Source organism: Lampetra planeri, chromosome 63 (assembly GCF_965212315.1).
Source record: "Lampetra planeri chromosome 63, kcLamPlan1.2.h2, whole genome shotgun sequence".
NCBI lineage: Eukaryota > Metazoa > Chordata > Hyperoartia > Petromyzontiformes > Petromyzontidae > Lampetra > Lampetra planeri.
Genome location: NC_136169.1, coordinates 1521509 through 1544241, shown reverse-complemented (window position 1 = coordinate 1544241; position 22733 = coordinate 1521509). Strand labels below are relative to the sequence as shown.

The window sequence follows — 22733 nt, the reverse complement described above, 5'->3', positions numbered from 1 at the left end:
GGGACATTGAGGGGGGGACATTGAGGGGGGGACATTGAGGGGGGGGACATTGAGGGGGGGACATTGAGGGGGGGACATTGAGGGGGGACTGGGGGGGGGGAACTGGGGGGGGGGGGGGAACTGAGGGGGGGGGGAACTGAGGGGGAGGGGGGAACTGAGGGGGGGGGGACTGAGGGGGGGGGGGACTGAGGGGGGGGGGGACTGAGGGGGGGGGGACTGGGGGGGGACTGAGGGGGGGGGGAACTGAGGGGGGGGGGAACTGAGGGGGGGGGGAACTGAGGGGGGGGGGACTGAAGGGGGGGGGACTGGGGGGGGGACTGAGGGGGGGGACTGAGGGGGGGGGAACTGAGGGGGGGAACTGAGGGGGGGCGGACTGAGGGGGGGGACTGAGGGGGGGGGACTGAGGGGGGGGAACTGAGGGGGGGGACTGAGGGGGGGGGACTGAGGGGGGGGAACTGAGGGGGGGAACTGAGGGTGGGGGACTGAGGGGGGGGACTGAGGGGGGGAACTGAGGGGGGGGGGACTGAGGGGGGAATCTGAGGGGGGGAACTGAGGGTGGGGACTGAGGGGGGGGACTGAGGGGGGGGACTGAGGGGGGGGGGGATCTGGGGGGGGGGACTGAGGGGGGGGGAACTGAGGGGGGAACTGAGGGGGGGGACTGAGGGTGGGGGACTGAGGGGGGGGGGAACTGAGGGGGGGGGGAACTGAGGGGGGGGACTGAGGGGGGGGGACTGAGGGGGGTGACTGAGGGGGGGGGGAACTGAGGGGGGGGGAACTGAGGGGGGGGGGGGACTGGGGGGGGGGACTAAGGGGGGGGGAACTGAGGGGGGGGGAACTGAGGGGGGGGAACTGAGGGGGGGGGACTGAGGGGGGGGACTGAGGGGGGGGGGACTGGGGGGGGGGGACTGGGGGGGGGGACTGAGGGGGGGACATTGGGGGGGGACCGAGGGGGGGGAGGGAACTGAGGGGGGGGGAACTGAGGGGGGGGGGAACTGAGGGGGGGGGGGGAACTGAGGGGGGGGGAACAGAGGGGGGGGGGGGGAACTGAGGGGGGCACTGAGGGGGGGGAAACCTGAGGGGGGGGGGAAACTGAGGGGGGGGGGAACTGAGGGGGGGGGGACTGAGGGGGGGACTGAGGGGGGGGGGACTGAGGGGGGGGGGAACTGAGGGGGGGGGGACTGAGGGGGGGGGGAACTGAGGGGGGGGGACTGAGGGGGGGGGGACTGAGGGGGGGACGGGACTGAGGGGGGGGGGAGGAGCCGGCGGCGACGGCGGCGGCGAACCCGAGAGCGAGGCAGGCAATGGCTGAGGGGGGTCCCGTTCTGGACCGGGTCCTGCAGTTCTTGCTCGCCCAGGGGGGACGCGTGAGGGACGGCGAACTCACCGAGAGGTTCCGGGGCTTCCTGGAGGAGGGGGACCCCGCCAAGAGAGGTACCACCCACCCACCACCAACCACTACCACCCACCACTGCGCGGGTCTTACACTCACAAACCCTGACTGCGAAGGCCTTCGCACTCACTGCCAAGGCCTCACCCTAACACCACGGGGGCCTCACACTCACCACCCTGACAGCGAGGGCCCTCACCATGCTCACCATCACCACGCTCACCATCACCACACTCACCACGCTCACCCTCACCATGCTCACCATCACTACACTCATCCTCACCACACTCACCCTCACCACGCTCACCATCACCACACTCACCCTCACCACACTCACCACGCTCACCCTCACCATGCTCACCATCACTACACTCATCCTCACCACACTCACCCTCACCACGCTCACCATCACCACACTCACCCTCACCACACTCATCCTCACCACACTCACCCTCACCACACTCACCATCACCACGCTCACCCTCACCACACTCACCCTCACCACACTCACCCTCACCACGCTCATCCTCACCACGCTCACCCTCACCACACTCACCATCACCCTCACCACACTCACCACACTCACCACTCTCACCCTCACCACACTCACCCTCACCACTCTCACCCTCACCATAACTACTCATCCTCACCACACTCACCCTCACCACACACCCTCACCATAACTACTCATCCTCACCACACTCACCGTCACCACACTCACCATCACCATAACTACTCGCCCTCACCACACTCACCCTCACCACACTCACCACACTCACCATCACCCTCACACTCACCACACTCACCATCACGACACTCATCCTCACCACACTCACCCTCATCACGCTCAGCCTCACCACACTCACCCTCACCACACTCACCACACTCACCCTCACCACACTCACACTCACCACAGTCACCCTCACCACACTCACCACTCACCACAATCACCCTGACCACACTCACCCTCACCACACTCACCATCACCACAATCACCCTCACCACGCTCAACATCACCACGCTCACCCTCCCCACGCTCACCCTCACCACGCTCACCCTCACCACACTCACCCTCACCACACTCACCCTCACCACACTCACCATCATCACACTCACCACACTCACCCTCACCGCACTCACCATCACCACGCTCACCATCACCACACTCACCACGCCCACCATCACAACACTCACCATTACCACACTCACCATAACCACACTCACCACACTCACCACGCTCACCATCACCACACTCACCCTCACCACCACACTCACCCTCACCACACACAACAACCGCCACTAATTGGCGGTGACGCTCGTGCCAGGCCAAGTGCACGTTGAGGCCACGTGAAGTGTCGAACGCCCGCTGGCAGGAGGTCACGGGGCAGACCCAGCAGGTGCCACGGGTCGACTGACTGAGATGACCGAGATGACTGGCTGATGCACCACCTGTGCCCCCTCCTGTGCCAACTTGCTGTACTTTAGCCACCCGGCGCTCCGCCCGTTGTTGTGAGCGTCGCTCCACCGCTCTCCTTTGTTGGAGGGCGACTGCCTCCAACTAGCCAGTAGCATCATTCACGAGCCTCTTCCACAGAGGCCGATCTTGACACCGCTGTTACCAGTCATCGGCAAGTCCACTCAGCTCCACGTCCTCCTGTACCACATCACTCCATCTCTTCTTTAGCCCGTGCCGCGCCCGCTTAGCCCCCTCGATCCGGCCGAACAAAAGCTATTTAGGCATGCGGTGGCTGGGCATGCGGGCTACATGACCCAGCCAACGCAGCCTTGCCTGCCGGAGGAGCTCACCGATGGGACTTTGTCCAGATCTTTCAAGGATTTGTGAGCTCCTCACACAATCCAGCCGTAAGTCTGTTCAGGAATATTATATTGAGACAGATCATATTAAAATTACAAATTAAGTGATTGACACGGTTAACAGATACACTGGGTGGCTATTGTACTAATATGTAAACAGACGAGGATATATGTCAAAACATAGTGGATACCTTCATTGGCAAGAGAGAGGTACGACACCTGAATGCCTGTACAGGTGAGGAGGGTGTGCTAAGTGTTATCCCGGCAATGTTGATTTGGCAGGTGAGTGGGCCTGAGCGAATGCTAAATCTTCCGTGACAGTACCAGCAGCTGATCCGTGCAGTGCCACTTGACCTGTGACTGTGTTCCGCGCCGTGTGATGTATTATCAGTGGGGAGCGGTAGTGTAGTGGTTAGCATGCCGTGCTACGAATCCGGCGACTCGAGTTTGATTCCCGCTCACGGCCAACACCGGTAACAATTATATGAACCGGTTCTAGGCCTCCCCTAGGTCGACTCAGCTTCAAATGAGTATCCAGTGCCATTTGTAAACCGCGAATGAGCGCCCTTGGAAGGCGTGTGGTGTCATGGCGGTTTGACAGCCAGACAGCAGAGGTCGCAACCGGGTACCCGATACCCGTACCCTACCCGTACCCGGCCGGGTACGGGTAGGGTACGGGTACGACCGGGTACGGGTACCCGTTTGCGACCCTGGTGCGGCCGGGTACGGGTACGGGTAAGGAATCAAAACCCGTTTGCGACCTCTGCCAGACAGCCACTACGTGCCGGCTTTTGGAAGAGCCCCCGTCGTGTCCCCGCGCCGTGCCCGGCGCCAACGGGATGTCTCCCATGCGTTCGAAATCTTCGCAGATTTGACGGCGGGCCCGAGCTTCGCTTGACTTGGGACGCCGGTTTGTAGGAGAGCCGTCGATACTTGGAGAAAGCTACGATGCGTCGTCATACCATAGAAGTGCTCCGATAATCGCGTCTCGTCCATTCAGATAATTTAATCGCCGCATCCTATGTGTGTTTGTTAAACTTCTTTCGTACCGTACGTAGCCAACCGTGCTAATCGGAGGTGTGGGGGAAAAGAACAAGTTAAACACAAAAAGCAGTTATTAAGAAATGAGTTTTAGATCTATATTTAAAAGTGTATAGCTCCACACCATTATCGTTGCTTTGGATTTTTTCTCTTCCAAATTTTGTTGATATTTCAGTACAAAATAATTATGAACTGACAATACGGTGATTAATGCTCCCAGTCATAACGATAATGTGATTAGTCCGGGTTACAAATAAATAGTTCCTAGCCATTATAATCGCAGGTTGTTATTGTTGGCTTGATGGTTGTGTGACGACATCATTTCCTGACAACCTGCGTGGTGTAGATAGTCAAATCGCAAAGGTTGCAGAAGGCTCATGGGCATGCTTACATTGAGAGAACTACAGCTGATGAAACTGTTTAAGCTTTCCATATTCCTACTGAAATTGCCAACACATTGGCATGTTGCATAGTTGGGTCTCGCCTTGACTATTGCAACTCCGTCCTAGTCTGGACCTCCGCTGGCAACCTAAAGAAACTTCAAAGACTACAAAACAACCTGGCACGCGTCGTCATTGCCCACACTCATCCCCGTCTCGACTCACTAGCTTGTCTCCGTGCTCTCAACTGGCTCCCCATCGCCAGTAGGGTCACATACAAGACAGCCTGCCTCTGCCACAATGCCTTCATATCCGCCTGCCCGCCGTACCTTTCTTCATTATTGACAACTTGCAGCTCAGCACACGGCAGATGCCTGCGCAGCGCGACTCACGACCTCCTCTTGATACCGAGATCCAGGATGGTCATGTCTATGCGCCGCTTCTCGGTGGCAGCCCCAACAGTCTGGAACGATATTCCTCTGCACATTCGCAGCATCACCTCAATCGCCTCCTTCAAGAGAGACTTAAAAACTCACCTCTACAATCATGCTTTCGAGCCACTCTGAGCTTGGCTCTGCGCCTCTGAGTTGTGGCCACTACGTCTGCAAATTTGCGCACGTTAAAAGTTTAACTATTATTATTATTAAGTATTTCAGGCAGTAAAAGTCAATGTTTTGAGGATCGGTTACTGGTTCCAAAAGTCAGGAAAACGGTGACCGATCCTAGTGTAACATTAGTCATGAATGCACGCAATTTAAACTTCTTCATCCTCAACAGCCGTGATCGATCCACTGCTGCTGGATGATTGAAACTTGCACCAATTATATCCACTGCTGCACCTGGAGATGACATCGAACCCGTGCGCTAACCGTGACTACACCGCCCTGACAGCTTGCCCACGTTTTCTCAGTTAAGAAGATAAACACGCCGTGTTTATCCTTCTAGACATTTCTGTTTCATGCGGCAAACGGGTAACGGTATTTTAACCGGTTTTTATTTTACATTCAGTTTACTGGTAACGCACAAAATACGATTTTAACATCCCCAGTAAAAGCCATGGGATACAATTACATAGTGACGTTACACCGATATTGTGATAAGTGATATCCGGTGAACACAGTAATTCCTCATTTAACACAGTAGATGCGTTCTCTAAAATGTCCACATAAAGCGAGGAATTCCTGTACGTACATTACAGGACATGAAGAAATAGGTTAATAAAAATGTCTAATTTGAATCGCATTTGCACTATAAAATCAGCCTGCAGCCATCCCATAGCGGGACAAACAACTGAGAATTGGGCTAGGCTGACGCGTACCGCATCACTCCCCGCCTATACTGAGAATTCCCATACCAATCAAGAAAGTAGCTTGTCATCGACCGCTCAGAAACCGCATCACAAGAGGCTCGTTCCGCGTTCTAACGGTGCGCGTGCCGCGTTCTGCGAAAAGTGCTCCCCAATAATCCGAACCGTGTTGCAGCAACAACGCGTTGCGCGAACACACGTCAAGCGAGGACTCGCCGTACGTATTTGGCATCTCGTGGATGTGTGAATGAGTTACCGCGGTGACCTTGGTGCTGTACCCCGTTCTGTGTGCCCCAGCGGAGCGCTGCGCGGAGTGGAAGGCGGCGCTCAAGGCCTGTGCCGTTGTCAAGCAGGACAAGGTGAGTAAGGTGGGGGGGGGCACCCTGTGTTGACCACTCACAGCCCACCAACTGTGTGAGACGCCTCCGTGCTCACCAAAGACTCCCCGTGTAGCCTTAACAGACTGTTGGGGAAACTGCTGCTAGCGAGCACCTATGAAAGCCGGAACAGCACACGAGGGGTGAGTGGCCAGCACCACGCCCAAACGCCTTTGTCTCTCCAGTGGCAATGTTTACACACCACACTGGGTACTCATTTGAGGCTAAATAGACCTAGGGGAGGCCCAGGACCGGCTCGGATAATCGTCACTGGTGTTGGCCGTGAGCGGGAATTGAACCCAGATGGCCGGGTTCGTAGCGCAGCGTGCTAACCGCTACACCACCGCTCCCCACACCACCACCGTGTCTCTACCCAACCGCCACGCATCGTTTAAAGCACCGGGTGAGATAGGCTGCACCTGTCTCTCCATTCCGGGTCCGTCTGCCATCGTGTCCGCCCTTCTGCGGAATTGGACTACATTTTGGACGCGTTAATGTATGGGTCATAGTGTATTCGTGAGTTAGAATTAGTTCCCATGTGCGCTATTAATTACATTGGCACTTTGGGACTTGTTTTATACTTATTGAGTGAGGCATGATATTAAGCCATAGATGGCGATGATGATGGTGACGATGGTGATGTACAATAGGAAGATGTTTGGGATATTATATTTTCAGAGCATGGACTTTTCGGAAATTTAAAGACAATTTCAGAATTTTATTTTAGATTTTCATATTTCCATTATGTACTCATGTCAAGTGTCTGCCCGCTCACTATAGTGCCACGAGATGCCACTCTTACTGGCAAGTGACGTCTTTTGCGTGGCGTCACGTCCAGTTTTTGGATCAGTGTGGAACAAAACAAACATTTTGGATCGTCTCAAATTTGATATCTGAAATTAGATTTTTTTTTATTTTGATAAATCCAAAAATCGGGAATCCCAACTATTTTTTTTCAAATGACAATGCAGGTCTGGCCACAGTCAAGCCAGGAAAGTGGCCTTTGATGGGTGGCAGAGTGGCACAGTAGTAACGTCTCGCAGCGAGAGGGGGCCTGTGTTCGATTCAAACTCGGGTACCTTTCTGCGTGTCGAAGTTTTTCTGTTCTCTCCCCGCTGTTCCGGAGGGGTAACCTCCCATAGCCAAACGACATGAGATGCATTGTAGCTGGTCTTGACTAAAAACATCCCAATATTGAAAATTTACCTGCAAATTACTCAGTTGGGATCCGCACGAAGCAACATCGTAAACCCTACTGCGAACAACTTGTGCAGGAACCTCCTGGCAAACGAATCCTTAGACTCTGCGAGTCTTTCCTGGGTAAACAAGGAAAGTAATCATTAATTGGCTCATACACCTGGCCCTGCATGATGTAGTGGCTGATGACGTTGAGTTGAGCTAACGTTCATCTAAAAGAGCTTTTAGATCAATGGGGCTTGCCCGAAATAAATCCGACCGACCGACTGAAGTGGCAGCTCGGGCCAGGCCGCTTTCGTCAGTGGCCCAAAAACCTGCGGCTCCGCCGTGGGCGGCAGCGGACGGTCACCTCCCAGTGTGGAGGATGCAAGACCGTTACTGGGCAGCTGGCTCCCACCGGTTAAGGAGCTGCACCCAACCACCGGCCTACTGATGGAGAGCCAAGGGAAACTTTGCGCCACCGCCGCCTTATCCGATGGAGAGAACAAACTCGCCCTGGCCGAGCGAGTGTTCGAGAGGCGGAGGAGTTGCAGTTGCAGTGGCGGTTTGCTTCCCACCGCCGTGGGTAGCCTCATATTTCAAAAACAAAAGGCCCGTTCGTTCGGCCCGGTCCTGTTCACCCCCCCATCGCTGTTTTGGTTTAAAATATTTGAATCCAAGGCTACAGCGTTGAGCGCTCCCATGCCAAATCCCAATTATAAGGGTTTAAGGGAAGCCAAATTAATACTGCGGTCAAAACGAGTACTGCCCAGCCAAGCTTCAGGTGGAGTCGTGCATTCATTGTGGATTGTGATGGTACCACAAAAATAGCGGAGAACTACAGAAAACGCTTCTGTGTGTGTCTGTGCGTGTCTGTGCGTGTCTGTGTGTGTGTCTGTGTGTGTGTGTGTGACGCTTTCTATGACCTCCTGTCACAGGTGCTGGCTAAAGTGGCCACTCGGGACAGAGTCATCTTGTTGGGTGACTTCAATGCCCGAGTTGGTCATGATACTGGCACCTGGTCTGGAGTGATTGGAAGGCATGGGCCAGATCAGCTCAATAATAACGGTAGGAGGCTGCTAGATTTTTGTGCAGCCCATGGGCTTGTAATTACCAACACGCTCTTCCGGCATCGGCGCATCCACACAACATCATGGATGCATGCCGGGTCCAAGCAAGAACATCTGCTGGACTACGTAGTGACGGACCAGCGGATGCGAGCCCATGTCCTTGACACCAGGACCTACCGTGGAGCTGATCTGCCCTCTGACCATCGACTAGTCATCTGCAAGATGCGCCTGCCATTCTTCCACTCCGGTGGTGGGTGTACACCCAGGATCCCATTCCAACCAAAAGTGGCCTGGTCTAAGTTAGCTGATGAAAGTTGCAAGCGAGAATTTCATCATCGCTTGCAGCTGGGGTTGGCATCGTCCCCCACTCCACCTGATGTCGAGGGTAAATGGGCGAGGTTTAAGACTGTGACTCATGCAGCTGCAATGGCTGCTTTGGGTACGCGGTCCAGACCTCCCCGGGAACCCTGGCTGACGGAGGAGGTGTTCAGGTTAATTGAGAAAAAGCGACAGGCCCACTCTCATCGCCTACAGCATCCCACGTCAGAGAATGAGGAGGTTTACCGCAGTCTTCGCTCGGAGGTTCGGAGAGCCGTGAGGCGCTGTAAGGATGGGTGGTGGTCGCGGGTTGCTGAGGAGATGGAGTCTGCCTCAGTGGCCCGCGATCACAAATCACTATTTAACTCCATCAAAAAAGTAACCTGCAGCGCCACACCTATTACCATCATTAGAGGAAAAAACGGTGATCCAATCTCCGACCCCCAGGAACAGGTTTGCAGATTTGCTGAGCATTTCTGTGAGGTCCTGGGGGAGGGAAAATCTCTCAGACAGGAAAACATCATGGCACAAAGTGGGGATAACCCTGCTGAGGCTGCGGTGCCTCAAATATTGGAAGAGGTCACCCCCTGTGAGTGGCTGGCTGAGGTACCGGCTGTTGAGGAAGTACTGAGGGCGATCCGGAGTCTGAGACCAGGGAAGGCACCGGGCAGAGATGATCTCCCAGGCGAAATGCTGAGGGAGGGTGGCGTTTGTGCACAGACTGCCCTATATGACATCATAACAACAGTCTGGACCACTGGACGGGTTCCGCAGGACTGGAAGGATGCCCTGGTGGTCCCCCTCTTTAAGAAGGGGGACCGTACCGACTGTAACAACTACAGGGGCATCTCACTCCTCAGTGTGCCGGGTAAGGTCCTGGCAAGGATTATTCAACATCGCCTTGCTAGGCATGCTGAGGAGAGGCTTGCGGAGCCCCAATGTGGTTTCAGGAAAGGGCGGTCCTGCACAGATGCCATATTTTCTGTCCGTCTGCTACAGCAGAGGTGTAGGGAATTCCAAAAAGACCTACATCTCTGCTTTATTGACCTGGTCAAGGCCTATGATACCATCAGTAGGACTGGGCTCTGGGTTGTTCTTCGTGCTTTCGGAGTCCCTGACCCTCTGCTCACGATCATTAAGGACCTTCATGATGGTGAGCGGGCCCGGGTAAAACTACGTGGCCGGGAGTCGGAGCCTTTCCCTGTACACCTTGGGGTGCGACAGGGATGTCCTCTGGCTCCCACATTATTTAACATCTATTTCGACTGCGTAGTTCGTGAAGCCTTCAATAGCTGTACCGGGGGAATTACCATTTGGTACAGATACAATGGGAGGCTGATCGACGCCCGGGTGCGATCAAGGGATGGCTCCCTATTGGTCAACCACGTTATGTATGCCGATGATTTGGTAATAGCTGCTCATTCAGAAGAGGAGTTGGAGACGCTGCTGCTGAGACTGGAGCGTGCCACTAAGAGGTGGGGCCTTACCATCAGCCCCACCAAAACTAAGCACCTGCCTGGGTATTTTGTACCATCGGGCACTCCGCCCCCACAACTCCCAATCGGTGATGGGGCAGTTGTGGAGAGAGTAGAGAGTTTCCCATACCTGGGCAGTGTGCTCATGACCGGCTCCAGTTTATCAGCAGAGGTCTCACTCCGAATCAGTCGAGCGGCAATATCTTTTCATCGGTTGCGTAACGCTGTGTGGAAGCTACCTGGTCTGTCGCTCCGCACGAAGCTTCAGGTCTTCTCGGCCACGGTCATTCCCTCCCTTCTCTATGCTTGCGAAACGTGGACCCCCCTAGTGGAGCATCTTCGCCGGTTGGAAACATTTAGGCTGGCCTGCCTACGATCCATCCTGGGTTTAACCAGGCTGGATTGTGTGAGGAGCTCACAAGTCCTTGAAAGATCTGGGCAAAGTCCCATCAGTGAGCTCCTCCGGCAGGCAAGGCTGCGTTGGCTGGGTCATGTAGCCCGCATGCCCAGCCACCGCATGCCTAAACAGCTTTTGTTCGGCCGGATCGAGGGGGCTAAACGGGCGCGGCACGGGCTAGAGAAGAGATGGAGTGATGTGGTACAGGAGGACGTGGAGCTGAGTGGACTTGCCGATGACTGGTACCAGCGGTGTCAAGATCGGCCTCAGTGGAGGAGGCTCGTGAAGGACGCTACTGGGCAGTTGGAGGCAGTCGCCCTCCAACAACAACGGAGGGCGGAGGAGCGACGCTCACAACAACGAGCGGAGCGCCGGGTGGCTAAAGCACAGCAAGTTGGCACAGTAGGGGGCACAGGTGGTGCATCAGCCAGTCATCTCGGTCATCTCGGTCAGTCGACCCGTGGCACCTGGGTCTGCCCCGTGACCTCCTGCCAGCGGGCGTTCGACACTTCACGTGGCCTCAAGGTGCACATGGCCTGGCACAAGCGTCGTGGTGACGTCACCGCCACTTAGTGGCGAATGGCGGTTGTTGTTGTGTGTGGGGAGCGGAAGTGTAACGGTTAGCTCACTGCGCTGCGGACCTGGTGACCCGAGTTCGTTTCTTGCTCACGGCCAACACCAGTGATGATTATCTTAACTGTTCCTGGGCCCCCCACCCCTACGTTGACTCACCCTGAAATGAGTACCTGGTGCGGTGTGTAAACATCGCCACCGGGGAAACAAAGGTGTGGTGCTGATCAACCACCCCCTCTGTCGTGTGCTGTGTCGGCCTTCATAGGTGCTCGCGAACAGCACTTGCCCAACAAAGTCTGTTCAGGCTACTTGGGGGATATTTGTTTTTGTGTATGTCTGTCCTCGTGTCTGTGTGCATGTCCTCAAGTGTGTTTGTGTCTGTCTGTGTTGTCTCTGTGTTTCTGCACGTGTCTGTGTCTGCGTGTCTATCTCTGCCTGTCTACATATCTGTGTCTGTTAGCCCCAAAGTGCACACAGCCTGGCACAAGCGCTGCGATGACATCACCGCCACGTAGCGGCAAATGGCGGCTGCTGCTGTTGTGGTTTGCGTATCTCTGCAGGTCTGCCTGTCGAGGCGTCTGCATGTCCTCTATATGTGTGTCGGAGTGTCTGCGTCTTAGTGAACATCCGTTTGAGCCATATGCGTGCCTTGTGGTGAGTGTCGGTGAAATTTGTGAAATTTCCAAGGCCCCACTCGGCTCTTTGGTGGCCTTTCGACGTCGGAGCAGGAAAGTAAAAATAAATCAATCTGTGTGGAGCTTTGAGTGCATTCCCTTTGTAAGTGTGGTATTTTCTCCGGGTTCTCCAATTTCCCCCGCCACACAACAAGCCAGACGTGAAGTTGAACTACAATTGGCCAAGCAAGCAATCCTAGAGCAGAAGTCTCCTAAAAAGAATCTTGAAACTATTTTCCCTGCATGACAAAAATAAAAAAACGCACGTTGTTATCGTGACTTAGAATTTTGACCTTCGGTTCATTACGCCGACATCTCAAAGTCAATCCCCGTGCGATATTTGGTCGAACGAATTGGAAGGGTCGAACTGTTTACATTTTAGTTACGATCAGTGAAAACGAGTTTTTCCATGTGCCGTTGACTTGCGAGTGATTTCTTTTAAACTATGCAGATAAAACTGTTCATCCTTGAACTCTCAAAATAATCATTTGCATACTTGTGCAAATACTCTAATAGCAATGCCCCTCCTTTCTATAATTTTCTATTAACAATTAAAGTATATTTTTGACGCATCCCATCAGCTACGCGGTCTTCTGGAAGTGTGGGTGGTTGATGGGATGTGTAATAAAAACAACACTTTTTTAATGTGGAGAAACATTTTAAAGAGGTGCATTAACAGCTTATTGATTTTAAATATTACAACCTTACATTTTTGCACTCTGGGGACCTCCACAGCGCTAAGTTGTGGTCGCTACCGACAGACCAGTCAACCAATCTCTCTGTGTCCCTCCTCTCTCTGCCCTGTAGTTGGGCCAGCACCCGAAACGTCCGCATTAATCTAGAGAAGTTTCTGTCGATGACAGACACGGCGAGTTGTTTTCGTCTGTGTTCACGCGGAGCACGTTGCCAGACCCGCGTCCCCCTCCGTCCCACACCAACCTCTCTGTTAAAAATAAAATAACTCCCCCCCCCCCCCACAACAAGTTAAACACAGCGCGAGCTCCGACCCCCGTGCAGAGCCGCCACACGCGCCATACGCTGATTCGTCTCAGCTGTTTGACCTCCGCGCGCCTTAAGGAGCTCTCTCCGAGCAGGGCCGCGGGGCCACGGGGCCGCTGTTTTGGCTTCGGCGGGGAGCCGCTAATGGCCGGGAGACACAGCACGGCCGCCGCTGACCCAACTCAAACTCAAAGCGGGTGGGGGGGGGGTACCTCACGCCACACGCCCCCCCCCCGGTGGGGCCAGCGCGCTCCGGTTGCCTCCCTCGGGTGAGCGCCCCCGGGTCCTTGCCGGCGTGGCCGGCGTTTTAACGAATTAGGGTGTTTATGAGGCAGTGGGTAAATTTACCGTGCGCCGTGTGTGCCTGCGTGCCTCCTCCCTCCCCCCGCACCCCCTCGAGGGTTCTGGCATCCGAGCGCGAGCTTTTGATTTTCCTCGCCAGTTTGCGCGCGGCACGCTCTCGCTTTCCGTCTTTCAAATGGAGCGCCGCTCCTTGGCGGTCGCAGAGGGCCAGAGGTCGCAACCGGGTACCCGATACCCGTACCCTACCCGATACCCGGCTACCCGTACCCGGCCTGGTACGGGTACCCGTTTGCGACCCTGGTGCGGCCGGGTACGGGTACGGGTAGGCCGTGAGTCACTGGTGAGTAACCGTTTGTTACTCATTTCCCAACGTCGTGTCTCTTCTCACAATTCAAGTTCCTAGAATCAACCCACCCGCGCCTGCAACATGGCTTCATCCCAGAGGTCGCAATCGGGTACTCGTACCCGTACCCTACCCGATACCCGGCCGGGTACGGGTAGCCGGGTATCAGGTAGGGTACGGGTACCCGTTTGCGACCCTGGTGCGGCCGGGTACGGGTAAGGAATCAAAACCCATTTGCGACCTCTGCAGAGGGTCGAGGAGCAGCGCGGCAGCGAGCACTGGGCAGCGGCAGCTGGTCATTTACGGGGAGCAAACACGCGGCTTCGATAACGCTTCAGCCGTCACTGTAGCGCATTCCGGACGCCCGAAAACAACTTTTGGGGGGGGGCTGCGACTAATTCCGTCGTGGAGTTTGTTGTTTGTTGTTGTTTTTAGCGAAAACGCGGAGAATGGATGGGTTGTTTGGGATCAGCGTGAGCATCTGCGAGCGGCCGCGATAAGTCGGGGCGATGCGAAAACAAGGCCACGTTGTTTATTTGGTTTAGCACAGCAGCAAAAAGGCACAAACTATGAAGTGTTTCTCTTCCCCTTTGGCCAGCGATGTTTTTTTCGGTGATGTATGGGCACCTTGAAAGGCCCTTTATAAATGTAATGTATTGTTATTAGTCAGTGGCCAATAACAAACAGCACTGCCATAACGTGTAGGTGTTTTTTTTCTTGGTCGCAGGCGATATTACAATTCAATATTGTGATTTATTTATCTTTAGGTTAGGCCTAAGCCCAAAAAAGTAATTATGAATCAGCAACTATTATCAAAGTTGTAAATTAGGCAAGTGGTGATGAACGTGTTTCTCGAGTGGAGCTTAAGAGCTTGGGGAAAACGAGCCGATGGGAGGGCATTCCAACATGGACTATACCCCACCATCGATTCGATAACCGGTCTGCCGTCGTTTTCACGATGAACGGGAGGCGCAAAGGACCAGTTCGGATATTGCTCTCACGCTGACGTTCACCGTGGCTGGGAATCGAACTCAGGTCATCGGATTAACCGCAAAGCACGGGGACCGCCACCGCTCCACCACTCCAAATTAATCTCTTATTGTTCGTCATTATCTATATAAAGACCTTAATCTTTATGTACGTATGTATGACTCAAAAACCTCCAGGGTTTTTCCCAACAAGGTAGAAAGCTGAAATGTGGTACACAGGTAGCTTTTAGGACACAAACAACAGGACACATCTGAAAATCCGAGGTTCTTTATTTTAAGGCCCCCAAATCTCGATTGTAAGTGCCCCACAAACATGTTTGTGCATGGTGTCCTTCAGAAACCATTCAAAATATAAGATTGCGGTTTTTTTTTGTTTGATAAGAGCGTTAGCAAATACAATTTAAGCGAAAACCATCGTTCTATCTTTTATTGTTTTTGAGATATTTCGGATTCTAGCGGTTTTAAATAAATAAATAAATACGCATTTTATGATGTTCAAATCTGAATAATTTTTTAACGGTAAAGGATTGGAGCTTCCACCCGGAAAGTAATAAGTTAATATTTTTTTTATTCTTTCAAATAAAAAAAGAACGAAATGTTTAACTTGAGCAGTTTCCAATGGGTACGTTTTAAATATATGAAAGTGAATCAAGTCATCAACAATTTTTGTGGGTTGCAGAAAAATACGCATTTGTTGTCTGATTATAGCTTAAAATTTAAACAAACATCACATTGGCTTAATTGCTATAATCTATTGAAAACTTTTGCCTGAACTAGTCGTTTAAAAAACATTTAATGTTCATCACGTAACGTGAATACTAATTTCGATTTAAAGCTTTCGTGACTGCAGAGATTCATATTCTTGTTTTTTTGGGTAAAGTCACGTAGAAGGGAAACAATAAAATAATAAAAATATAAAACAATAAAATTCTCACGACGTTTCGATTGCAACACAAGCAATCATCATCAGGTGTGAAAACCACAAAACCGTTTTTTTCTAACGTTAGAAAAAAAACGCCACTTTTTTCAAATTTTCTTGTTGTGGTTTTCACACCTGATGATGATTGCTTGTGTTGCAATCGAAACGTCGTGAGAATTTTATTGTTTTATATTTTTATTATTTTATTGTTTCCCTTCTACGTGACTTTACCGAAAGAACCAAGAATATGAATCCCTGCAGTCACGAAAGCTTTAAATCGAAATTAGTATTCACATTATGTGATGAACATTAAATGTTTATTGAACGACTAGTTCAGGCAAAAGTTTTCAATAGATTATAATAATTAACCCAGCCACAAGAGCAGCAATGTTGATGGGCAGTCTACAGACTCGACTTCAATATTACAGGAACAGATTTGAAGTTTTAGTGACTGCAAGGATCCATACTCTTTGGTTTTTTCAGTAAAGTCACGTAGGTAAAAAAAGAAAATAATTTAAAATTTAAACAACTCAATTAAATCACGACACTGAAGCGGTTGTGCTTTCGCTACGTTGTCCCCACCTGAAGATGGACGCTTGTGTCGCGCCCGAAACGTCGTGATTTAATTTATTTGTTTTAATTTTTAATTTCTTTTATTTTTTACCTACGTGACTTTACCGAAAAAAACAAACAGTATTACAGGAACATTTTTCTTCCACGTAGCTTCTGAGTGACGGTGGCTACGCACGCGGCCGCTAATCCAGCACTCTGTGGAGGCAGTAGGAGCGAGGGTTGTTGGATCGCCGCACTAATGTTTCCGAACTCCCTTGGGCTGGCGTCGAGGAGATTCCCATACCCTGGCTCACCAGGAGATGGCAGTACAGAAAAAAAAGTGTGCACTCTTACCTGCTCTACCTGCATGGGATAGAGTGTTTCCCCCTCACTTCGCACTCGTGGGGTTTCTCCGGGTGCTCCTGTTCCCTCCCATGTGAACACTCATTCATTTTGCGACAAACAGTTGAATATATAGAGAACCGCAGAGCTTGGAGGAGGGGCAGGGGGGGGGCAGGAATTATGTGCCGGTTCACCTCCTGGTCGTGTGCAGTTCCTCGTGTGCGGTTCCTCCTCGAGCCTCAGTCGCCCTCCCCCTCTCTCTGCGAGTGCGGGGAGCAGGGACACGGTGGCGCGGCGTGAGAAGTTGCCACCGTTGTAATCATGATTATTAGGAGGGAATGCAGGGCTGAGAGGTCGTTACGACTTGAACCAGAGACCGGGATATTCCCAACATTTTGTGGCGTGTGCAACCGAAGCGACGGAGGAATGCTTGGCGATGAGTTTATTGTTATTATTTTCATTACCTGGCCCAAACATGCTGCGTTCGTACCACGTACGGTTGCGTAAACATTTGCGTTCGCTTGCCGATCGTAGCCTCTTCCTTAACATTCAACACAGCGGGATGGTGGGGGGAAAAGGGGGGGGGGTGGTTCTCGCGTTTGGCAGCCAGAAAATTCAAAATAAATAACGCTTCCCATCGCACGACCTAAATGTGTTTACTCTGAGACTGCGCGATAATCGGCCATCGAAACTGAAAACCGTCCCCGGGGACGAAACAGTGGGGGGGGGGGTGGTGGGGTTGGGGAAATCGGCCTCGCTATCTGATGCCGCAGCACGTTGCTGCGGGCAACGCGTTTTCTTGGAGAGAGCCGAGCGCAGGCGAGCGAGCGTGCGAGCGGGCGGGGAAAGAGGGACAAGATTGCGGCCCCTGGGGGCTGCGTTGGGAGCTCGTTTCACCTCCGCGCGCTGCCCTAATTGAACGCCGCCCGCGCGCGTCTGCGTTTTTTTTTCTTCCCGCGTTCTGTCCGCGAGGCGCTTTCCGCGCAACGGTGGCGGAGACGGTGGACGGTGGGCGGTGGGGGGGGGCAGTTTGCCCGATTAAAAAAATCAAAGGTGAAATAAATAATTGTTGATTTTATTCAGTTTGCGCTGTTGGCGTCGTGTAATTTTAATGTTTTTGTTATTCCTAGCAGCCCGCACGTCCTTTCGACGTAACCGTCCGTCCATCCCTCCCTCCAGTCAGCCAGCAAAACTTTTTTAAAAATCTGATATAGTGTAATTATTATTTCATTATTGCGCTTATTTACCAAGAAAAGCCTCGCTGAGTATCATGACTTTTTTCAGGATGGTCGTGCCAAGTTTTTGCAGGAGAGGGGGCACGATGTTGCTTTGCGTAATCCCAGTTAAGTAACTTGCGGTGTAATCTTTCAAGCATTGGGATGTTTGGCCCAATACCAGCTACTTGGGATGTTTTATTCTTTTGCCTGTTAAAAGTCTCCAAGTATCTCGCTGTTGCCTGGTGTCGCTCCTCCGATGAGCTCGGTCGCCTGCGTGTACGGTGGGGAAGAAGTTCAACACGCATACGTACGTACACCCTGTGTTAGAGCACTGCCCGACTGAAGCAGCTATCATGGAACTACTTCTAAGATCTTCTTGGTTCTTTCGGTAAAGTCACGTAGAAGGGAAATAATAACAATAAAACATAATAAAATAATTCTCACGACGTTCCGACCACAACGCAAGCAGCCGTCCTCAGGTGAAGAACAGGTCTGTCGGAAAGACAGCGTCTGAATGAAACACCACCAGGCTTGGCTGCGTATATTTGGTGGTGTTCATTCAGACGCTGTCTTTCCGACAGACCTGTTCTTCAACTGAGGACGGCTGCTTGCGTTGTGGCCGAAACTTCGTGAGAATTATTTTATTATGTTTTATTTTTATTATTTTATTATTTCCCATCTACGTGACTTTACCGAAAGAACCAAGAAGATGAATCGCTGCAGTCATGAAAGCTTTACATCGAATTTTACTTCTAAGATGCCTACAAGTTTCCGTTCTTTATTTATCTTACCCTCGGGTGGCACAATGTTTCAGGTGCCATGGCTGCAGAGAAATGTTTGCCACGTGAGAGTCAAACTTATTTTTCGTGCATTTTCACCGAAGGAATTTAGCTATATTTCGGTGAAGAGCACTACTTTAATTAAACACAGATACATATTTATTCAAATATTTCACCTGGAAAGGCCATCGGAGGTGGAACATCTCGTTTACAGAGATTTTTATTTTATTTTGTTTTGTTTTCACCTACGTGACTTTACCAAGAAAACCAATGAGTATGCATCCTTGCAGTCACGAAAACTTCAAATCTAGAAAGAATGTCCAGGCTTATCAACGCATTTCATAACTAGTTTGTTTTGGGTGAGATCGTGCAGGTGTAACGTCAATGTTTTAACTATTACCGTCCACCCCCCCGAGAGATCCAATCAAATCAAGTTGCACCATGGGCAAATCTACAAATCGATTTTGGGTTGAGAACAAGACCAGAGGAGGAGGAATGTTGAACAGGCGAAGCACAATTTTTGATGATTTTGTACGACGTCGTATCGCCAGAGATTACACCCAGCATCATCAAGGTGTCAACAAAAACTCCGCTCTCCCTCTCTCCTTGCGTGACAGAGCTTCCTGATCCGGGGTCCTTAAGAGTAGGTGCCATGACGTCATCACGCCAGCCATGCACGCGAACCGGTTGAATAATTAGTCGATGGCTCGTTGATGGGTTGTGATTGGCGGGTTAGATTCGTGTCAAAAGGTGAATCTATTTGGCGGTTGGTGAAATGAGGATTTTCCTCGATTTTATGATGGCGTTTAGTGTTGGTAATAAAGCTGGATTATTATATATGCGAGGAGTCTAATATAAAACAATTTCATTTGATGGCTTTAATGGGCGGTCGTTGGTGACCAGGCCGAGATCCATCAGCTCGCTGCACTTGGGAACCTCGTTCAATCGCTACGGCTGCGCGGCTGATACTTGGACTCCAACGCAGGCTCTCATCTGCGCCGGCTTTAGCGTCGCTGACCCCTGAGCAGAGGTCGCAATCGGGTACCCGATACCCGTACCCTACCCGATACCCGGCTACCCGTACCCGGCCGGGTACGGGTAGCCGTTTGCGACCCTGGTGCGGCCGGGTACGGGTAAGGAATCAAAACCCGTTTGCGACCTCTGCCTCTTGAGCCACCCCATGGCCCACTCGTGGCTAATACGAGTCGCCCCTTTCTGGCAGAGCCTGTGATGCGTGAACTCATTACGCTCCCCACATTCTGTTCCCCCCCCTCGCACCACCACCCGCCCCATGCGAGCGAGCGGACGTCTCTCCACTCCAGGGTAGCAGCGGACAGACTCTGGCTCACTCTCTCCGCAGGAGTTAACTTGAGGCCGCGGTCAGGAAGGGGTGGGGGGGGGTGCGAGGGCTGAGCGGCAGTAGGGGGGCAGCCGTTTTATCAGTCATCGCCCTCCATGGCCCTCACAGCAGACCTGCTACAGGAGGCATCTCTGGAATGTTATGAGCTGTCAAGTGCTGGCTTAGCATCCCGACCCCAGCCGTCAACACCTGTCAGCCACCGCCACCACCGCCGCTGGCCACGGCGAGCTGTCCCCACGTTTGTTCCTCTGCAGGGGCCGCGGTGCAGTGGTAACGCTTGTGCCTCGCAGCAAGAAGGGCCTGGGTTCGATTCTTGACTCGGGCGCCTACTTTGCGTGTGGAGGAAACCCCATGTTCTGCATGGGGTTCCTGCATGTTCTCCAGTTCCTTCACACGGCAAAAAAAAATCAACACACGTGCAGCGTAACCGGTATTGGCCCAAAACATCGCAATGGTGAAAACACTCGTTGCAAATTACTCATTTGGGGTTACACGCAGAGCAAGATCTGCATGTAAGGCAGTACCCTCATGGGTAAACGAGTGGAATAATAATAATAATAATTGACTCATCGTCCCGGCCCTACGCGATGATGCAGAGGCTGTTGATGTTGAGTCAAGCGAAAGTTAAGCTCAATGAGCTTCTTAGATCAATGGGGGGGGGGGGGGGGCCTCGCGCCAAATAAACGCGACCGACCGACTGAAGTGGCAGGTCAGGCTTAGGCCAACTTTTAATCGGCGGCACGGAACCCCGCGGCTCGGCCGTGGGATAATCGCTCGGGCAGCAGAGTCCCGACTCTGGAGTCCCGCGAGAGGCCGGCGCTGCCTCGCGATCGCTCGCCACTCTCGACGAGCGATTGGCGCGCCGATAGCCGCGGGTCTCGCGTTTCCCGAGCCGCCACGCGGGTTAATCCCCGAGGTTTATCTCTCTCTTTCTCTCTCTCTCTCGTGTGTGTGCAAGGTCATCAGCACGTCCTCCGCAGGTAGAGTCCGCAGGGGAGGGTGGTGGGCGGTGGGGGAGGGAGGGTGGTTGGGGGTTCCGTGGGTTCTGTGGTGTCCGCAGTTCATCTTCTTGGTTCTTTCGGTAAAGTCACGTAGAAGGGAAGTAATAAAATGATAAAAATAAAACATAATAAAATAAATAATATTTTTATTATTTTATTACTTCCCTTCTACGTGACTTTACCGAAAGAACCAAGAAGATGAATCCCTGCAGTCACGAAAGCTTTAAATCAAAGTGTCCGCAGTTATCATCATCGTGGTCGGCAGCAGTGGTCATCATCGTTATCAGCAGCAGCCGCAGCAATAGCATCATCGTCATCAGCAACAGCATCATCGTTGTCATTAGAAGCAACATCATCAGCAGCAGCGGTCACGTGATCGTCTTCTGCAGCAGTGTCATCATCATCATCATCATTCTTATCATCATCAAGTGTTACGTGACCAGAAAATAGTACAGTCAAAGGAAGAGATGTATAGTGGATGCGGTGTGCCGGATGATTCCAAGCATGTTGTGAATCCACTCAGGTTGAGATCTCGGTCTATACCAGACTCCAGTGTTTCATATCATCCATACTCACTCATCCACCCGCTCACACACCCGCCCAGTCACTACGCTGCAGGTCACGACAATTCTGTTTCTGCTTCTTCCCGTGCACCGCTCCCCTTGGAATTCCCTCTTTACCCCCAAGCATTTTTTTCAATCAAAGAAATGTGTCAACTCTTATTTACATTACAACTTTGACAATAGTGCTGCTTGTTGCTGGCCACTTGACACTTCAGGCCTCTGGAGGCCCGTGCTCACCAACTACAACTGTTGTCGTGGAAGCCGCAGAGAGAGAGGGTATACTTGATGTGGTGTGACGGGCGCGGAAACATTAAGCCCCGGTCATGAGAAAAGCGCAGCCAAACTCAGTTGGACCCCCACCCCCCCCCCCCTTACCCCCCCACCCCCCCCCCCCCCACCTCCCCCCCACCACAGCCCGCCGGCCCCCCGAGATCGATGCTTGTCTTACTTGGGCTGCTGTATGCTCCCCACTAAGTACTGCCCCCCACTGTGCACTACCCCTGCCCCCCCCCCACCGTGCGCTGTCTGCCGCAGGGTGCACGGTTCCTGGTGCTGAAGAAGAAGTTCCGTCACCTGCTGGGTGGCGATGCGGCTGCGGGAACCCACGGGTCGGGAGGAGGAGGAGGGGAGGAGGAGGGCGAGCGCGGAGGATCGTCCCTCACAGTGGAGGCACAGCCCCACGTCCACGATGGAGAGGAGGGGGAGCAGCAGCAGCAGCAGCAGCAGGAGGAGGAGGTGAAGAAGATGGACGAGGAGGAGGAGGAGGCAGGGACGTCGGGCGATGGTGCCGAGCCGCTGGAGGTGGAGGGACGTGGCAAGGAGGTGGAGGAGGCGATGGAGGTGGAGGAGAAACAGGAGGTGGAGGAGGTGGACAAGGAGGAGGACGTCGTGGAGGCCCAGGAGATGGTACGCACGCATCTCTGCCGCGTGACGTTAGTTTGCCCGACGATTTTTTATTTTGAATGGCAAATGTCGAACGCCGGCCCAAAAGGCCTACAATGCACCGCGGCCAGAAATTATCTGCCGTTGATCGTAGTGCAGCAGATAGGGACCAACACGTGTCCCGAATTGAGCGAGGTCATAGGAACGCAGAGCGGTGCGAGGGAAGAAGCAGAGAGAGAAGTGAGGTGACCTGCAGTGTGGTGCGTGAATGAGTGGGTGGACGAGTGGGTCAGTGAGCGTTTTTCTGACCTGCAGCTTGGTGAGTGAGTGAGTGAGTGGGTGACGATCGCACCAATCTCGCATCGCGGCGTCTCACGCAGCGGGCGCTCCGATCGAGACCAGGCTGCGGCATTGGCAGCCGACAGCCGCTCGTGGACTTGACGCTTTAAGCCAGGCCCGGCGCGAGCATGCCGCCCGTAAATACAACGGCGGCGG

General features: G+C 52.9%; 1 protein-coding gene across 2 annotated transcripts in view; it reads left to right on the top strand.

The window, feature by feature from the left end:
• The first annotated feature begins 1269 nt into the window (after positions 1–1269).
• LOC144736904 (uncharacterized) overlaps positions 1270–22733 on the top strand; it is a 54361-nt gene continuing 32897 nt past the window's right edge. For both annotated transcript variants that reach the window (XM_078619578.1, XM_078619577.1), the window contains exons 1-3: positions 1270–1431; positions 6227–6288; positions 21891–22262. In XM_078619578.1, coding sequence (XP_078475704.1) covers positions 1302–1431; positions 6227–6288; positions 21891–22262 — 564 coding nt within the window. In that variant the 5' untranslated portion in view covers positions 1270–1301. The remainder of the gene's footprint in view (positions 1432–6226; positions 6289–21890; positions 22263–22733) is intronic.